The sequence below is a fragment of the Thunnus thynnus genome, chromosome 16, assembly GCF_963924715.1.
Source record: "Thunnus thynnus chromosome 16, fThuThy2.1, whole genome shotgun sequence".
Classification (NCBI taxonomy): Eukaryota; Metazoa; Chordata; class Actinopteri; order Scombriformes; family Scombridae; genus Thunnus; species Thunnus thynnus.
Window position 1 is genome coordinate 497,501 of NC_089532.1, and position 17,363 is coordinate 514,863.

General features: G+C 47.7%; 1 protein-coding gene across 1 annotated transcript in view; it reads left to right on the plus strand.

The window, feature by feature from the left end:
* mapkbp1 (mitogen-activated protein kinase binding protein 1) overlaps nt 1-16,645 on the plus strand; it is a 60,044-nt gene extending 43,399 nt beyond the window's left edge. The window contains exons 19-31 of the mRNA XM_067613962.1: nt 305-433; nt 817-944; nt 2,959-3,008; nt 3,147-3,299; nt 3,498-3,635; nt 3,864-3,991; nt 5,516-5,640; nt 9,423-9,635; nt 9,755-9,836; nt 10,053-10,447; nt 11,735-12,541; nt 13,122-13,207; nt 13,338-16,645. Coding sequence (XP_067470063.1) covers nt 305-433; nt 817-944; nt 2,959-3,008; nt 3,147-3,299; nt 3,498-3,635; nt 3,864-3,991; nt 5,516-5,640; nt 9,423-9,635; nt 9,755-9,836; nt 10,053-10,447; nt 11,735-12,541; nt 13,122-13,207; nt 13,338-13,580 — 2,677 coding nt within the window. The 3' untranslated portion in view covers nt 13,581-16,645. The remainder of the gene's footprint in view (nt 1-304; nt 434-816; nt 945-2,958; nt 3,009-3,146; nt 3,300-3,497; nt 3,636-3,863; nt 3,992-5,515; nt 5,641-9,422; nt 9,636-9,754; nt 9,837-10,052; nt 10,448-11,734; nt 12,542-13,121; nt 13,208-13,337) is intronic.
* The last annotated feature ends 718 nt before the right edge of the window (nt 16,646-17,363 follow it).

A 17,363-nucleotide genomic window follows, 5' to 3' on the forward strand; every position in this document is an offset into this window, starting at 1 on the left:
TACCCTCAGTTATGGAGGTGTTGTTCAGACTTCCTGTATCCAGAGACAGGTCTGCAGGTCTGTCAGTGAGGCATCGTGAACCTTTATGCTGCTGCACTGATGTGAATCTTTCCATCACTTATGAATCACTGATAAACCTGCAGAGTCGTCGCACAACTTCTGCAAACTTATTGTTTCGTTGCTTGTAATTATTTCTATTTGTTCATGTTATACACTAATATATTAAATCTAATATAAAGTAAAACTGTGTGAACCTCTGTGTGTGTGTGTGTGTGTGTGTGTGTGTGTGTGTGTGTGTGTGCAGCTGTATCTTTGTGTGGCGTCTCAGTCCAGAGTTGACCATCAGGATGAGGCAGCGACTCGCTGACCTCCGACCTCCCAACAGCACCCAGAACTCCCAGAATGCACCTCAGCAACGGCCGGGAAACCTCAGGTGACGGTTCAGCTTTGTGTCACAGCTGCTGATCAGACGTGAAACGTGTGTGTCGAATGTTTATTTTTAAAAACATGATGAAAATATGAGCTGTCGGCCAACTTTAAATAAGATATCACAACTTTTGTCAACAATGAAAAACTAAAGAATCATCTGTAGATGATGTCATGTTTACAGGTAAACTGAGGCTGAACAACACCTGTTGCCATAGTAACAGCATTCAACAAAGAGGGTGACTTGTAACTTTAGAAAGTTTTACACTCAGATTTCAAACAAAAAATGGTGACGAACCGACAACACTGACAGTTTACAGGATGTTAAAAATACACATACATGTTAATGAGTGTGCGTGCGTGTGTGTGTGCGTGCGTGTGTGTGAGCAGCAGGGAGGCGTCGTCTCCGCGTGTCGTCACAATGTCGTCTGACAGCGATAAGGAGGAGGAAGAGGAGGAGGAGGAAGAGCTCGTCTGCCCTTATATGGTCACAACAGGAAGCCTGGAGGAGGAGACAGGTCTGTTACCGTGGTTATGCAGCACACTAAAGCATTAGCGGGAGAACTGATGACATCACATGTTCAGGTGTTTGTTGACGTTGTTTAAGGAGGAAACTTTTCATCATATGAATGTTTATTTTGGAAGGAATAAAAGTCTAAACACAGTTATTGATCTGTGATCAGTCAGCTGCTATTAACTTCTATCATTTAACATTTTTTCTTTCCATCAGCGTCAGATATTTTATAGTATGAATAAAAATGTTTCTATAGTGTTCAGAGAGCAGAGAGCTGATAAACTGCTGAAACTGTTTCTAGAAGAAGAAAAACAGATTTGTTCAATGAGAGAAAATGAGTTTTATTTTGTTTTCTTCTTTTTATTGTGAACAGTTTAGTGAGATAGAAACAGATAGTGATTCAGTGGACATGGATGAAACGTTTCTGTATGTTTCTGTCCTCGTGTTGCTGGATGACGTCTTGTGATGACATCGTGTGATGACGTCTTGTGATGACGTCTTGTGATGACATCGTGTGATGACGTCTTGTGGTGACGTCTTGTGGTGACGTCTTGTGGTGACGTCTTGTGATGACATCGTGTGATGACGTCTTGTGGTGACGTCTTGTGGTGACGTCTTGTGATGACATCGTGTGATGACGTCTTGTGATGACGTCTTGTGATGACATCGTGTGATGACGTCTTGTGGTGACGTCTTGCGGTGACGTCTTGTGATGACGTCTTGTGATGACATCGTGTGATGACGTCTTGTGATGACATCGTGTGATGACGTCTTGTGATGACGTCTTGTGGTGACGTCTTGTGGTGACGTCTTGCGGTGACGTCTTGTGATGACATCGTGTGATGACATCGTGTGATGACGTCTTGTGATGACGTCTTGTGGTGACGTCTTGTGGTGACGTCTTGTGGTGACGTCTTGTGATGACGTCTTGTGGTGACGTCTTGTGATGACATCGTGTGATGACGTCTTGTGATGACGTCTTGTGGTGACGTCTTGTGATGACGTCTTGCGGTGACGTCTTGTGGTGACGTCTTGTGATGACATCGTGTGATGACGTCTTGCGGTGACGTCTTGTGATGACGTCTTGTGATGACATCGTGTGATGACGTCTTGTGATGACGTCTTGTGGTGACGTCTTGTGGTGACGTCTTGTGGTGACGTCTTGTGATGACGTCTTGTGGTGACGTCTTGTGATGACATCGTGTGATGACGTCTTGTGATGACATCGTGTGATGACGTCTTGTGGTGACGTCTTGTGATGACGTCTTGTGGTGACGTCTTGTGATGACATCGTGTGATGACGTCTTGTGATGACGTCGTGTGATGACGTCTTGTGATGACGTCTTGTGATGACGTCTTGTGGTGACGTCTTGTGATGACGTCTTGTGATGACATCGTGTGATGACGTCTTGTGATGACATCGTGTGATGACGTCTTGTGATGACATCGTGTGATGACGTCTTGTGGTGACGTCTTGTGATGACGTCTTGTGGTGACGTCTTGTGATGACATCGTGTGATGACGTCTTGTGATGACGTCGTGTGATGACGTCTTGTGATGACGTCTTGTGATGACGTCTTGTGATGATGTCTTGTGGTGACGTCTTGTGATGACGTCTTGTGGTGACGTCTTGTGGTGACGTCTTGTGATGACGTCTTGTGATGACATCGTGTGATGACGTCTTGTGATGACGTCTTGTGGTGACGTCTTGTGGTGACGTCTTGTGATGACGTCTTGTGATGACATCGTGTGATGACATCGTGTGATGACGTCTTGTGGTGACGTCTTGTGATGACGTCTTGTGATGACGTCTTGTGATGACGTCTTGTGATGACGTCTTGTGATGACGTCTTGTGGTGACGTCTTGTGATGACGTCTTGTGATGACGTCTTGTGATGACATCGTGTGATGACGTCTTGTGATCGTTGTGGGAAATAAGAGTAAAATCAACAGAGCGGCGGGAAAAGATGAGCAGCTGATTTAAAGTAAATGTTTCCTGTTTTGTTTTTTTCCTGCAGATCCGTCTGATGAGAAGTTCAACTCTCTGGACCCTCAGAGCTGCAGGAAGGTGAGCAGACGTGACCTTTGACCTTGTGAAGACTGTCTGTCTGCTGGATGTGAATCTTAGATCAGAGCAGCAGGAAGTTAAAACTCTTAAACAGCTGCGACAGCGACTCCATCACTTTGTCTCTTTGTGACTCTTCAGGAGGCGTCGGCGGGTCGACTCCCTCGCCGCCGCTGGTCCAGGAGGACGGGCAGCGCTGACGGAGTTCTGATGGTGAAATCCATGTTGGACCTGAGACTGCTGGACTCGTTCTGTCCCGACAGACCAGAGGAGCTGCAGGCGGAGCAGAGCGAGGTCAGCTGATCACCGAAATACAATCAATATTTACAAAATAAAATACTTATAACCATGAAGCTGGACGGACAGCAGCAGCAGGAGGAGAATGATTCAGTAACCATGGCGATGACTTCTGTTCAGTCACATTTGTTTAGAGAAGAATCTGAAATAATAAATCGAGGAAAAACATTCTGACCTTTTGCCCCGCCCCCCCAGGTGAAGACACGCCCCCTCGATGGTGGGACCTCCCCCTGTAGCCCGAGGAGGAGGGGCCAGGGTCTGGAGGCGGGGCATCATAGCAGGACCAATCAGGAGCTGGGGAGCACCGTCAGCCTGCAGGTCACCACTGCATGGGTGAGAGAACAAGCACGCTAACCTCAAGGTTCACTTACCAGCCTTTACTGGAGCTTTTGACTGCATCTCATGATCTTCTTCAACAAAGACAACTTAGTCTCTGTTCAGGGACGGTTTTGCTGAAGAAGACCATGAGATATGATCAAAAACACCTGAACCAGCGAGTATGTGGCCTTTAAGTGTAGAATATTTGATCAGAAGCATGTTCCTCTCTGTCTGTTCGACCAGGCGGAGGACGGCGAGGAGCGGACCAATCAGAGGCCAGACTTCATCCTACTGTCCAATCAGAGCCCAGACAGGGAGGACCCGGTGCTGTATCCTGACCAATGGGAGGACAGAGTGAGCCTGGCAGGAAGGTAGGACAGCTTCATCATCACAGACTCCTCTTCTCACTTCTCTGTTTGTACATCTTTGATTCCTTTCCTCACCTCCTCCTCACCTCCTCTCCTCCTCCTCACCTCCTCTCCTCCTCCTCCTCACCTCCTCTCCTCTCCTCTCCGCCTCTCCTCCTCTCCTCTCCTCCTCACCTCCTCTCCTCCTCCTCACCTCCTCTCCTCTCCGCCTCTCCTCTCCTCCTCACCTCCTCCTCACCTCCTCTCCTCCTCCTCACCTCCTCTCCTCTCCTCTCCTCACCTCCTCTCCTCTCCTCCTCTCCTCTCCTCCTCTCCACCTCTCCTCACCTCCTCTCCTCCTCACCTCCTCTCCTCTCCTCACCTCCTCTCCTCACCTCCTCTCCTCACCTCCTCTCCTCCTCTCCTCTCCTCCTCACCTCTCCTCACCTCCTCACCTCCTCTCCACCTCTCCTCACCTCCTCTCCTCCTCACCTCCTCTCCTCTCCTCCTCTCCTCACCTCCTCTCCTCTCCTCCTCTCCTCTCCTCCTCTCCTCTCCTCCTCACCTCCTCTCCTCCTCCTCCTCACCTCCTCTCCTCTCCTCCTCTCCTCTCCTCCTCACCTCCTCTCCTCCTCCTCACCTCCTCTCCTCCTCCTCCTCACCTCCTCTCCTCTCCTCCTCTCCTCTCCGCCTCTCCTCCTCTCCTCTCCTCCTCACCTCCTCTCCTCCTCCTCACCTCCTCTCCTCTCCGCCTCTCCTCTCCTCCTCACCTCCTCTCCTCCTCCTCACCTCCTCTCCTCCTCCTCACCTCCTCTCCTCTCCTCCTCCTCACCTCCTCTCCTCTCCTCACCTCCTCTCCTCTCCTCCTCTCCTCTCCTCCTCTCCACCTCTCCTCACCTCCTCTCCACCTCTCCTCACCTCCTCTCCTCCTCACCTCCTCTCCTCTCCTCACCTCCTCTCCTCTCCTCCTCTCCTCTCCTCACCTCCTCACCTCCTCACCTCCTCTCCTCACCTCCTCTCCACCTCTCCTCTCCTCCTCACCTCCTCACCTCCTCCTCTCGCGGCTCAGTCCCTCCCACCTGAGATGCAAGCGGAGGAGGTGAGGAGGAGACATGAGGAGAGAGGAGTCGATGCTGCATCATCTGTTTCTATGATCGTTGGAACTTTAGATTCAAATCACAACGTGGCGTAAAGTGACAGGAATGTACGGATGTCATACGTTGTGATTTTTAGTTGTGTGTTACACCTCTGTTATACGTCACGGGTGCCGAAAAAACTTGTGTAAAGGACACACCTGTACATCCTCGCTCCTCGAGATACATTTTAGGAATCGAGACGTCCTTAAACATGACGCGCTGAGACTGATGTCCGGGTCACAGGTAGGAGGAGACGAGGAGACAAAGAGAAACAAAATAGAGAAATGAGAAGAGCCCACAGATTCTGTTTGTTAGGAACAATGATAACTAACCCCGCCCCCTGTTAACCACGCCCTCTGTGACCCCGCCCCCTGTTAACCCCGCCCTCTGTGACCCCGCCCCCTGATGTCAGTGAGTTCCAGGTGAAGGAGGCGTGTCCTGCTGCGGGTGGACGTCAGGACAAACCCAGTCCAGACAGCGGCTGCTCACTGGGATTCAACTCCAGACTGTCGAGTCCAGACAGACGTGCAGGAGACGGTGAGACAGACAGACGACAGACGACAGACAGACGACAGACAGACAGACAGACGACAGACAGACAGACGACAGACAGACAGACAGACAGACGACAGACAGACGACAGACAGACGAAAGACGACAGACAGACGACAGACAGACGACAGACAGACAGACAGACGACAGACAGACGACAGACAGACGACAGACAGACGACAGACGACAGACAGACAGACGACAGACGACAGACAGACGACAGACAGACGACAGACAGACAGACGACAGACAGACAGACGACAGACGACAGACAGACGACAGACAGACAGACAGACGACAGACAGACAGACAGACGACAGACAGACGACAGACAACAGACAGACAGACGACAGACAGACAGACGACAGACAGACAGACAGACGACAGACAGACGACAGACAACAGACAGACAGACAGACAGACGACAGACGACAGACAGACGACAGACGACAGACAGACGACAGACAGACAGACGACAGACAGACAGACAGACAACAGACGACAGACAGACAGACGACAGACAGACAGACAACAGACAGACAGATGACAGACAGACAGACAGACAACAGACGACAGACAGACAGACAACAGACAGACAGACAGACAGACGACAGACGACAGACAACAGACAGACAGATGACAGACAGACAGACAGACGACAGACGACAGACAGACAGACGACAGACAGACAGACAGACAACAGACGACAGACAGACAGACGACAGACAGACAGACGACAGACAGACAGATGACAGACAGACAGACAGACAACAGACGACAGACAGACAGACAACAGACAGACAGACAGACAGACGACAGACGACAGACAACAGACAGACAGATGACAGACAGACAGACAGACGACAGACGACAGACAGACAGACGACAGACAGACAGACAGACGACAGACAGACAGACAGACAGACAGACGACAGACAGATGACAGACAGACGACAGACAGACAGACAGACGACAGACAGACAGACAGACAGACGACAGACAGACAGACAGACGACAGACAGACAGACGACAGACAGACAGACAGACGACAGACGACAGACAGACAGACGACAGACAGACAGACGACAGACAGACGACAGACAGACAGACAGACGACAGACAGACAGACGACAGACAGACGACAGACAGACGACAGACAGACGACAGACAGACAGACAGACAGACAGACAGACAGACCACAGACAGACAGACAGACGACAGACAGACAGACCACAGACAGACAGACAGACCACAGACAGACAGACAGACGACAGACAGACAGACAGACAGACCACAGACAACAGACGACAGACAGACAGACGACAGACAGACAGACAGACCACAGACAGACAGACAGACGACAGACAGACGACAGACAGATGACAGACAACAGACAGACAACAGACAGACAGACAGACAACAGACAGACAGACAACAGACAACAGACAGACAGACGACAGACAACAGACAGACAGACGACAGACAGACAGACAGACGACAGACAGACAGACAGACGACAGAAGACAGACAGACAGACGACAGACAGACAGACAGACAACAGAAGACAGACAGACAGACGACAGACAGACAGACAGACAGACAGACAGACGACAGACAGACAGACGACAGACGACAGACGACAGACAGACAGACGACAGACAGACAACAGACGACAGACAGACAGACGACAGACAGACAGACGACAGACAGACAGACAGACAACAGACAACAGACGACAGACAGACGACAGACAGACAGACAGACAACAGACAGACAGACAGACAGACAACAGACGACAGACAGACAGACGACAGACAGACAGACCACAGACAGACAGACAGACAGACAACAGACAGACAGACAGACAACAGACGACAGACAGACAGACAGACAACAGACGACAGACAGACAGACGACAGACAGACAGACGACAGACAGACAGACAGACAGACAGACAGACGACAGACAGACAGACAGACAGACAGACAGACAGACAGACAGACAGACAGACGACAGACAACAGACAGACAGACGACAGACAGACAGACAACAGACAGACAGACAGACAGACAGACAGACAGACAGACAGACGACAGACGACAGACAGACAACAGACGACAGACAGACAGACGACAGACAGACAGACAGACGACAGACAGACAGACGACAGACAGACAGACCACAGACAGACAGACAGACAGACAGACAGACAACAGACGACAGACAGACAGACAGACAACAGACGACAGACAGACAGACAGACAGACAGACAGACAGACAGACAGACAGACAGACGACAGACAGACGACAGACAACAGACAGACAGACAGACAGACAGACGACAGACAGACAACAGACGACAGACAGACGACAGACAGACAGACAGACGACAGACGACAGACGACAGACAGACAGACGACAGACAGACAGACAGACAGACAGACGACAGACGACAGACAGACAGACAGACAGACGACAGACAGACAGACGACAGACAGACAACAGACGACAGACAGACAGACAGACAGACAGACGACAGACAGACAGACGACAGACAGACAGACAGACAACAGACGACAGACAGACAGACGACAGACAGACAACAGACGACAGAAAGACAGACAGACAGACAGACAGACAGACAGACGACAGACAGACAACAGACGACAGACAGACAGACGACAGACGACAGACAGACGACAGACAGACAGACAGACGACAGACAGACAGACAGACGACAGACAGACGACAGACAACAGACAGACGACAGACGACAGACAGACAGACAGACGACAGACGACAGACAGACGACAGACAACAGACAGACAGACAGACAGACGACAGACAGACAGACGACAGACAGACAGACAGACGACAGACAGACGACAGACAGACAGACGACAGACAGACAGACAGACAGACAGACGACAGACAGACAGACAGACAGACGACAGACAGACAGACAGACAGACAGACGACAGACAACAGACAGACAGACGACAGACAGACAGACAACAGACAGACAGACAGACAGACAGACAGACAGACAGACAGACAGACAGACAGACAGACGACAGACGACAGACAGACAACAGACGACAGACAGACAGACGACAGACAGACAGACAGACAACAGACAGACAGACGACAGACAGACAGACCACAGACAGACAGACAGACAGACAGACAGACAACAGACGACAGACAGACAGACAGACAGACAACAGACGACAGACAGACAGACAGACAGACAGACAGACAGACAGACAGACAGACGACAGACAGACGACAGACAACAGACAGACAGACAGACAGACAGACGACAGACAGACAACAGACGACAGACAGACGACAGACAGACAGACAGACGACAGACGACAGACGACAGACGACAGACAGACAGACGACAGACAGACAGACAGACAGACAGACGACAGACAGACGACAGACGACAGACAGACAGACAGACAGACGACAGACAGACAGACGACAGACAGACGACAGACAGACAGACAGACAGACAGACGACAGACAACAGACAGACAGACGACAGACAGACAGACAGACAACAGACGACAGACAGACAGACGACAGACAGACAACAGACGACAGAAAGACAGACAGACAGACAGACAGACAGACAGACGACAGACAGACAACAGACGACAGACAGACAGACAGACAGACAGACGACAGACGACAGACAGACAGACAGACAGACAGACAGATATGAATGTGTATAATCAGTCTCACTGTTTCTCTCTCAGACTCGGAGCACATTGAGCCTGTTAGTGGGGATGGAAACTCCTCTGAGCTGGAGATGGAGGAGGATGAAGAGGAGGGAGGAGGAGGAGGAGGAGGAGGAGGAGGAGGAGGAGGAGGGGGGGAGGTCAGAGTGTCTCAGCTCGTCCCTCAGACTCCAGACCAGGAAGCTTTCCTGAAGGAACACTTCGTCACACTGGCCGACCTCGCAGGCTCAGGTACAAACACACCTCAGCCAATCCCTGACCTCACCTGACCTCACCTGACCTCACCTGACCTCACCTGACCTCACCTCAATCAACCTCATGTGATCTGATGTGATCTGGTGTTTCAACAGGAAGTCCGAGCAGAGCGTCTCACAGCTCCAGCGAGAGTCTCAGCATCTCCTCCAGGTTTCTGTCCCAGAATTCAGCTGGAAGGTAAAAACATCACTCCGATAATCAATCACTACCATGATCAATACTCTGATCAGGACACATTCACTGAGTCTCATTTTAAAGTCTTCAGTCATGTCCCAATCAATCAGAAGAATAATAGATAATATATAAATGTGTCTGTGTGAAGAGAAGGTGGACAGACTGAGCTGATATAAACTCAGGATCCTTCATCACGTCTTCATCCTTGTTTCCTCTCAGTCGGGCTGTGGCTCCTCTCCCCTCTCGGACTACTGGAGGAGGAGGAGGAGGAGGGGAGGTGAAGACCCGTCCTCTAGTTTCTGAGGTCCGACCTCTGATGGAGCAGAACCAGAACCGGACCCAGGACAGGAGGGTATCGTGGAACCAGGACCAAACCCAGAACCAGGACCAAACCCAGCCTCCTCAGGTCCAGAACCAGCTCCCGGGCCGGGCGGAGGAGGAGGCGTCCTCGGCCCCGCAGACCCTCCGTCCCTCCCCGCTGAAGAAGAAGGTCCAGACAGCCGTGGAGTCCAAGAGGAACCTGGGCCCGACGGCCCGGGCCGCCGCCTCACACCTGAACTCCTCCTCTGGACTCAGGAAGGCCCAATCAGTCAGCAGCCTGCTGAGTGACACAGGTAACATGTGACACAGGTAACATGTGACACAACATGTGACACAGGTAACATGTGACACAGGTAACATATGACACAACATGTGACACAACATGTGACACAGCTAACATATGACACACGTAACATGTGACACAGGTAACATGTGACACAGGTAACATGTGACACAACATGTGACACAGGTAACATGTGACACAGGTAACATATGACACAACATGTGACACAACATGTGACACAGGTAACATGTGACACAGGTAACATGTGACACAGGTGACATGTGACACAGGTGACATGTGACACAGGTAACATGTGACACACGTAACATGACACAGGTAACACGTGACACAGGTAACATGTGACACAGGTGACATGTGACACAGGTAACATGTGACACAGGTGACATGTGACACAGGTGACATGTGACACACGTAACATGTGACACAGGTAACATGTGACACAGGTGACATGTGACACAGGTAACATGTGACACAGGTAACATGTGACACACGTGACATGTGACACAGGTAACATGTGACACAGGTAACATGTGACACAGGTGACATGTGACACAGGTAACATGTGACACACGTAACATGTGACACAGGTGACATGTGACACAGGTAACATGTGACACACGTAACATGTGACACACGTAACATGTGACACAGGTGACATGTGACACACATAACGTGACACAGGTAACATATGACACACGTAACATGTGACACAGGTAACATGTGACACAGGTAACATGTGACACAGGTAACATATGACACACATAACATGTGACACAGGTAACATATGACACACATAACATGTGACACAGGTAACATATGACACACGTAACATGTGACACAGGTAACATGTGACACACGTAACATGTGACACAGGTAACATGTGACACAGGTAACATGTGACACAGGTAACATATGACACACGTAACATGTGACACAGGTAACATGTGACACACGTAACATGTGACACAGGTAACATGTGACACAGGTAACATGTGACACAGGTAACATGTGACACAGGTAACATGTGACACAGGTAACATATGACACACGTAACACAGGTGACCAGTACAGTAAAACGCTGACGAGATGTTGACTGACTCCACCTGATTGACTCGACTTCACTACTGTGATCAGACTTCAGCAGTTCAGGTGATCACATGACTGCAAACCTGAGAGACTCCACAGTCTGATGTATTTACAGGTGTTACCATGTAAACACGACTCACCTGTCAGCTGTTTGTCACCCTGAAGGTTCATGTGTTCATGTCTCTCTCAGGTGACGCCTCTGCCTCCCTGTCGACCTGTCGTCCGTCCAGAGACGCCTCCTCTCAGCTCCTCCTCCCCCCGCAGCGTCCCACTACCCTCCCCTCCTCCCCCAGACGCCCCCCCTCCACAGCCCCGCCCTCTCAGAGACCTAGCCCGGCCTCCCCTCGCTCCCCCCAGCAGGAAACAGCCGCGGTCACCTTGACTGCCGCGGCTGCCGCCACGCCCAGGAAATCTTCCTCCTCCTCGTCTTCGACCGCGTCAGCGTCGCGCTCCTACATGAGCCCGACCGCCAGCTCCATGGCCAAGATATCCCGCTCCGTCTCCATGGGCGACAGCCTCAACGAACCCGCTGAGGATCCAGCAGTGACATCATCAGCATCATCAGCACCAGCAGCAGCGGCGGTGGCAGTAACCTCCTCCTCCTCCTCCTCCTCTTCTTCTTCTCAGGTCAAAGAGGCTCCACCTCCTCTTGTTGCTGTGGTGCCCTCAAACGCAGCTCTGGCCACGCCCCCTCACGCTGCTGTCGTCCCCGTTGTTGTCACCTCCCCCGCCTCTCTGGGTAACCATGGTAACCAGGTGGCGCCTCCCCCCCGCGGTCTGCAGGCTCGAGTCCCCGGCGGCAGCAGACCGCTGCCTGACAAACTCTCCCTTGCCTCCTTCTCGCCCCCCGCCAAGACCGCCGCCTCTTCCTCCTCCTCCTCCTCCTCCTCGTCTCGGCCGCCTCCTGTCTCCGTCTCTCCTCTGACTCCGCCCCCGCAGGAGGAGGAGCCTCAGACTGCTGCAGGCGACGGCGGTGTGGAGCAGAGAGATGATGCAGGTTTGGACTCTCCTCCTCCTCTTCTTCTTCTTCTTCATGCCTTCATCCTGTCATCTCGCCGTCTGGGCCTTCATCACTGCACTCCTCCTCTTCCTCTCTTCTGTTCTTCTTAGTTCATCATATGACAACCAGACCTGCAACCATTCATTGATTCATTGATCAACAGAAAATAAACTATTTTGATAAATAATCATTTTAGTAAATCTTCTGTTTTCAGCTTCTCAAATGTGACGAGTCGTCGCTTTTCTGTGTCCAACATGATAGTAAAGTGAATATTTGTGTGTTTCAGCGTCACCTTTGTCTAACAGGCATTTTCACTGTTTTCTGACATTTTATAGCCAAAACAATTAATCGATAATGAAAATAATCATTAGTTGCAGCTCCAGTTAGAACTCTACAAGTCTCTACTGACAAACATCAGTCTGAAGGGTTGTTTGTTTGACCAATGAAACACAAGAGTGTGTGTGTGTGTGTGTGTGTGTGTGTGTGTGTGTGTGTGTGGAGGCAGAGGAGCCAATCAGCTGTCAGCGTTTGTTGGTAGAGTGACCTTACCTCTCTCTCTCTCTCTCTCTCTCTCCAGACCAGCCAATCAGTGTGGAGACCTGCAGAGCTCTGACCAATGAGCTGCAGAGCTGCTTTAAGAGAGCAACACACCTGTACAGGAAGGTGAGTCACACGTCACCGATCAATCTGATCATTTTATATCCATAAATGTAAACAGTCGAACAGGAAAGATGCAGTTTGTTTGTTTGTTTGTTTGTTTGTTTGTTGGTTCAATGATCACCTGTCTCTCCAGGTGAGCGGCTCCTGTCCAGATGACTCCGCCCCTGAGCAGCATCAGATGGCTGTCGTCCTATCCGAGGCCTTCCAGGCCATGAGGGCGGAGCTAGACTCGCTGCCGCTCAGCGCGCCGGGCATGCTGGGAGTGGAGGGGGGGCTGCTGGGGGGGGTGGGGGAGGTGAAGACGGCGGCTCTGCTGGAGGAATATTCTCTGCTGCTGCTGCAGGCCGTTCAGCAGAGGATCCACAACAGCAGCTAGACTCCCCAGCCTCATCATCCTCCTCTTCATCATCCTCATCCTCCTCCTCTTCCTCCTCCTGTATCTGCTGATCATCAGTCGATGAGTCGAGGTCTTCACGGCTGCAACACGTTAACAGAGATTTATTCTAATCATCAGAATAAAACCACGAGTATAAACGTAAAGTCATAGAAACTAAAATCATTTGTTTATTTGCTTCAAAGACACAGTAAACAACAACAACAAACAATAAAAGACGAAGTTCGAACCTGTTTAATATTTAACTGCATAAATCAGCTCAAACTCTAGAAAACGAGACAAACAGCTGATGAGTTTTACCTTCATCTTCCTCTTCACGTCACTGTTTCCTCCTGCGCTGATTGATCACATGATCAGAGCTGATACTGTCAGACATGTTGACCCCTGACCTCTGACCTCTGACCCCATCAGACTGAGTAGAGTTTGGACCCGTGAAGACCTCAAACTTCATCTGAGTCCCTTTCCTCTTCATCCAAAACCATCTTCTTTTTCTCCTCTTCCTCTCCATCCTGCTGGTACTTAGAGCTGCAACTATCGATTATTTTAATTATCAATTAATCTGTTGATTATTTTCTGGATTAATTGATTAGTTGTTTAGTCCATAAAATGTTTTGTTTTGATCTTCAGTTTAATAATGACTCAAAACAATTAATCAATTATCAAAATAGTTGATTGATTTTCTTTTGAACTAATCGTTGCAGCTCTTTCTTTGTCCTTCTCATTTAATGTACATCTCTTCTTCACCTCCTCCTCCTCCTCCTCCTCCTCCTCGTCTTCACAGATGAAGGATCTGAAGCCATTTTGATTTTATCTGGATTTTTATTCCTTTTTTATTGTTATGCAAGAATCTTTCTGTCTTAAAGGACGACGGATCATTTTCCTGTTTTGTAGAAACTGAACTGACGTTTTCTAGAAGTTGTTTTTTAAAGACTGTTTCCTTTGATCGTTCTGAACTCTTCACTTCCTGTTTCCTGCTTTGTGTCCCGTCAATCTGAAGGATCGTTGGATTATTGATTATTGATTACTGTAGACATGTTGGTGCTAGTATGGGGGGGGGAAGGACTTCTTAAAGGAGCAAACAGCAATATGAGAACAAACTTTATTGTTCTTTTGTTTGATGTACATTTTCAGTTCTGACTTCCTGTTGGAGACACGAAGGACGACGGTTCAAGTGGGATTTATTTTTTATTTTCTGTTCTTTTTATCGACTTCACTTCCTGTTCTCTGTAACCATGGAAACACAGAAAGAGTTGTCTTCATCAGTTTATCCAAGTTTCATTGTTAAATTTTAATTTATAAGTGTTTCAGCCTCGCAGCAGTGACGAGAAACTCCTGAAACTTTATTTAAACTGTCTACCTGCAACACTAACAACATTCCCATCAGCCTCAGCTGTTCTCTGTGTTTACTGCTAATTAGCAAATGTTTGCACACTAACACGCTAAACTAAGGTGGTGAGCATGGTAAACATACATTATACCTGCTACACATTAGCATGTTACTAGCATGTTACTAGCATGTTACTAGCATGTTAGCGCTGCGTCCCGAATCCAGACTGCACACAACTGACTCTAACTGACGTCATTTCACTCATCAGTGTGTTCCACCTTCAGTCCTTTACTTTGAGTTTCCTGTTTTAGCAAAATAAGACATAAAACTATTATTAATTACTGAATCAATCAATCAATCAATCAATCATTTGTGCTGTCTTCAGTCTGAATGTTGGTTTCATGTTCCTCCAGCTGTTTCTCCTGAATATAGTAAATAAATATGACATCTTCGATTAATCTGTTGATTAGTCGTTTGGTCCATAAAATGTCAGAAAATGGTGAAAAATGTGGATCAAAGTTTCCCAAAGATTCAGTTTACTGTCACAGAAAATATTCACATTTAACAAGCTGCAACCAGAGAATCTAATGATTAATCTAAGATCAAAATAGTTGATTAACTAATTGAATAATTGTTGCAGCTCTAACTCATAATCCTGTTTAGTTTTGTAAGAGCTCCACTGTGAGGACGCCGTTTTCAGATATTATTGAAGATTTAGTTACTGAGATAAATGTGACAGTTAATCATCAATAACAGTCAGTGTTCAGACTGTAAAGCTGTTGAAACAGAAACACGTCAGTAAACTGAAGACTTTTCTGTCTTTTTGTTGCTTTTAACCGGCGGTAACATCCTGAGGTCACAGCCTGATTACATCATTTCCTGTTAGTATAAAACCACATAGTATTATTAGTATATATACGGTGTACGATATGGAGGATGGATTTGGGACACAGTGAGTCTGAAATCTGACGTTTCTTAAACGCTGAAGACGTGTTCATGTGTTCATCATATGTGATGGAAAGATTCACGTCACCAGACGGCTGCAATAAAACAGATCATATCCGATCAATTCAACGATGGACTTCAGTCCATGTTTGTTTTTCAGACACTAACATTATTATTATTATTATTATTATTATTATTATTATTATTATTATTTTATGCTTCATAATTACGACTATGATGTCAACGCGCAGTTTACAAGTCAGAAACTGGTAATTACAATAACTCCCAGATGACATGAACGCAGCATGACACTGAGGTCTGAGTCACATGACCAACAGATGATTGACAGCTAAGTGTTTTGGACCAATCCAGCAGACTTTTGTCACGACTGACACGTTTAATTTGACTCTGAGAAGATTTGTTTGTGCTGTAAAGTAAAAGTGAATCGATGACTTTAATTATGATTGTTAATATTATGATTAAGCTAAAAATCTGAACTGAGCTCATACAGGAAGTGTCTTTACATCAGTTTGTATTTATTATGTTAATGAGCTGTTACACTACTGAACCAGAGTCCAGACTGAGCGCCATGAAGTCTTTTCTTTTTGTTATTGATGATTAATGGAGGATGTACATTTTTATAATTGTTATTAGAAACACTTTTTGGGGTTTTAACAGTTTGTTGTTCACACTGACTTTTCTTCACAAACTGTTTGTTCAGTTTGAAATATTTTAATGTTTTTTGTCAAAATTTAATAAAAGTTTGACACTTTGATGTTTGGCTTTCTGAGGAAACTGTTTTCTTTTACTTTTTACACATCTGTGACATTAACTTACTCTCACGACAAACAAATCAAACGCACCCTTTGCAACAAGATGATGTATTTAAACTTCCATCGAGCCCTACAACAAATGTCAGTACTACAGTAGTAATTCTCTGTACTACAGTAGTAATTATCTGTACTACAGTGGTTATTCTCTGTACTACAGTAGTAATTCTCTGTACTACAGTGGTAATTATCTGTACTACAGTAATAATTCTCTGTACTACAGCAGTAATTCTCTGTACTACAGTAGTAATTCTCTGTACTACAGTGGTTATTCTCTGTACTACAGTAGTAATTATCTGTACTACAGTGGTATTTATCTGTACTACAGTAATAATTCTCTGTACTACAGTAGTAATTCTCTGTACTACAGTAGTAATTCTCTGTACTACAGTGGTAATTCTCTGTACTACAGTGGTAATTATCTGTACTACAGTAGTAATTCTCTGTACTACAGTGGTTATTCTCAGTACTACAGTAGTAATTCTCTGTACTACAGTGGTTATTCTCTGTACTACAGTAGTAATTCTCTGTACTACAGTGGTTATTCTCTGTACTACAGTAATAATTCTCTGTACTACAGTAATAATTCTCTGTACTACAGTAGTAATTCTCTGTGCTACAGTGGTAATTCAGTAATTATCTGTTTATATATTAGTTTGTATT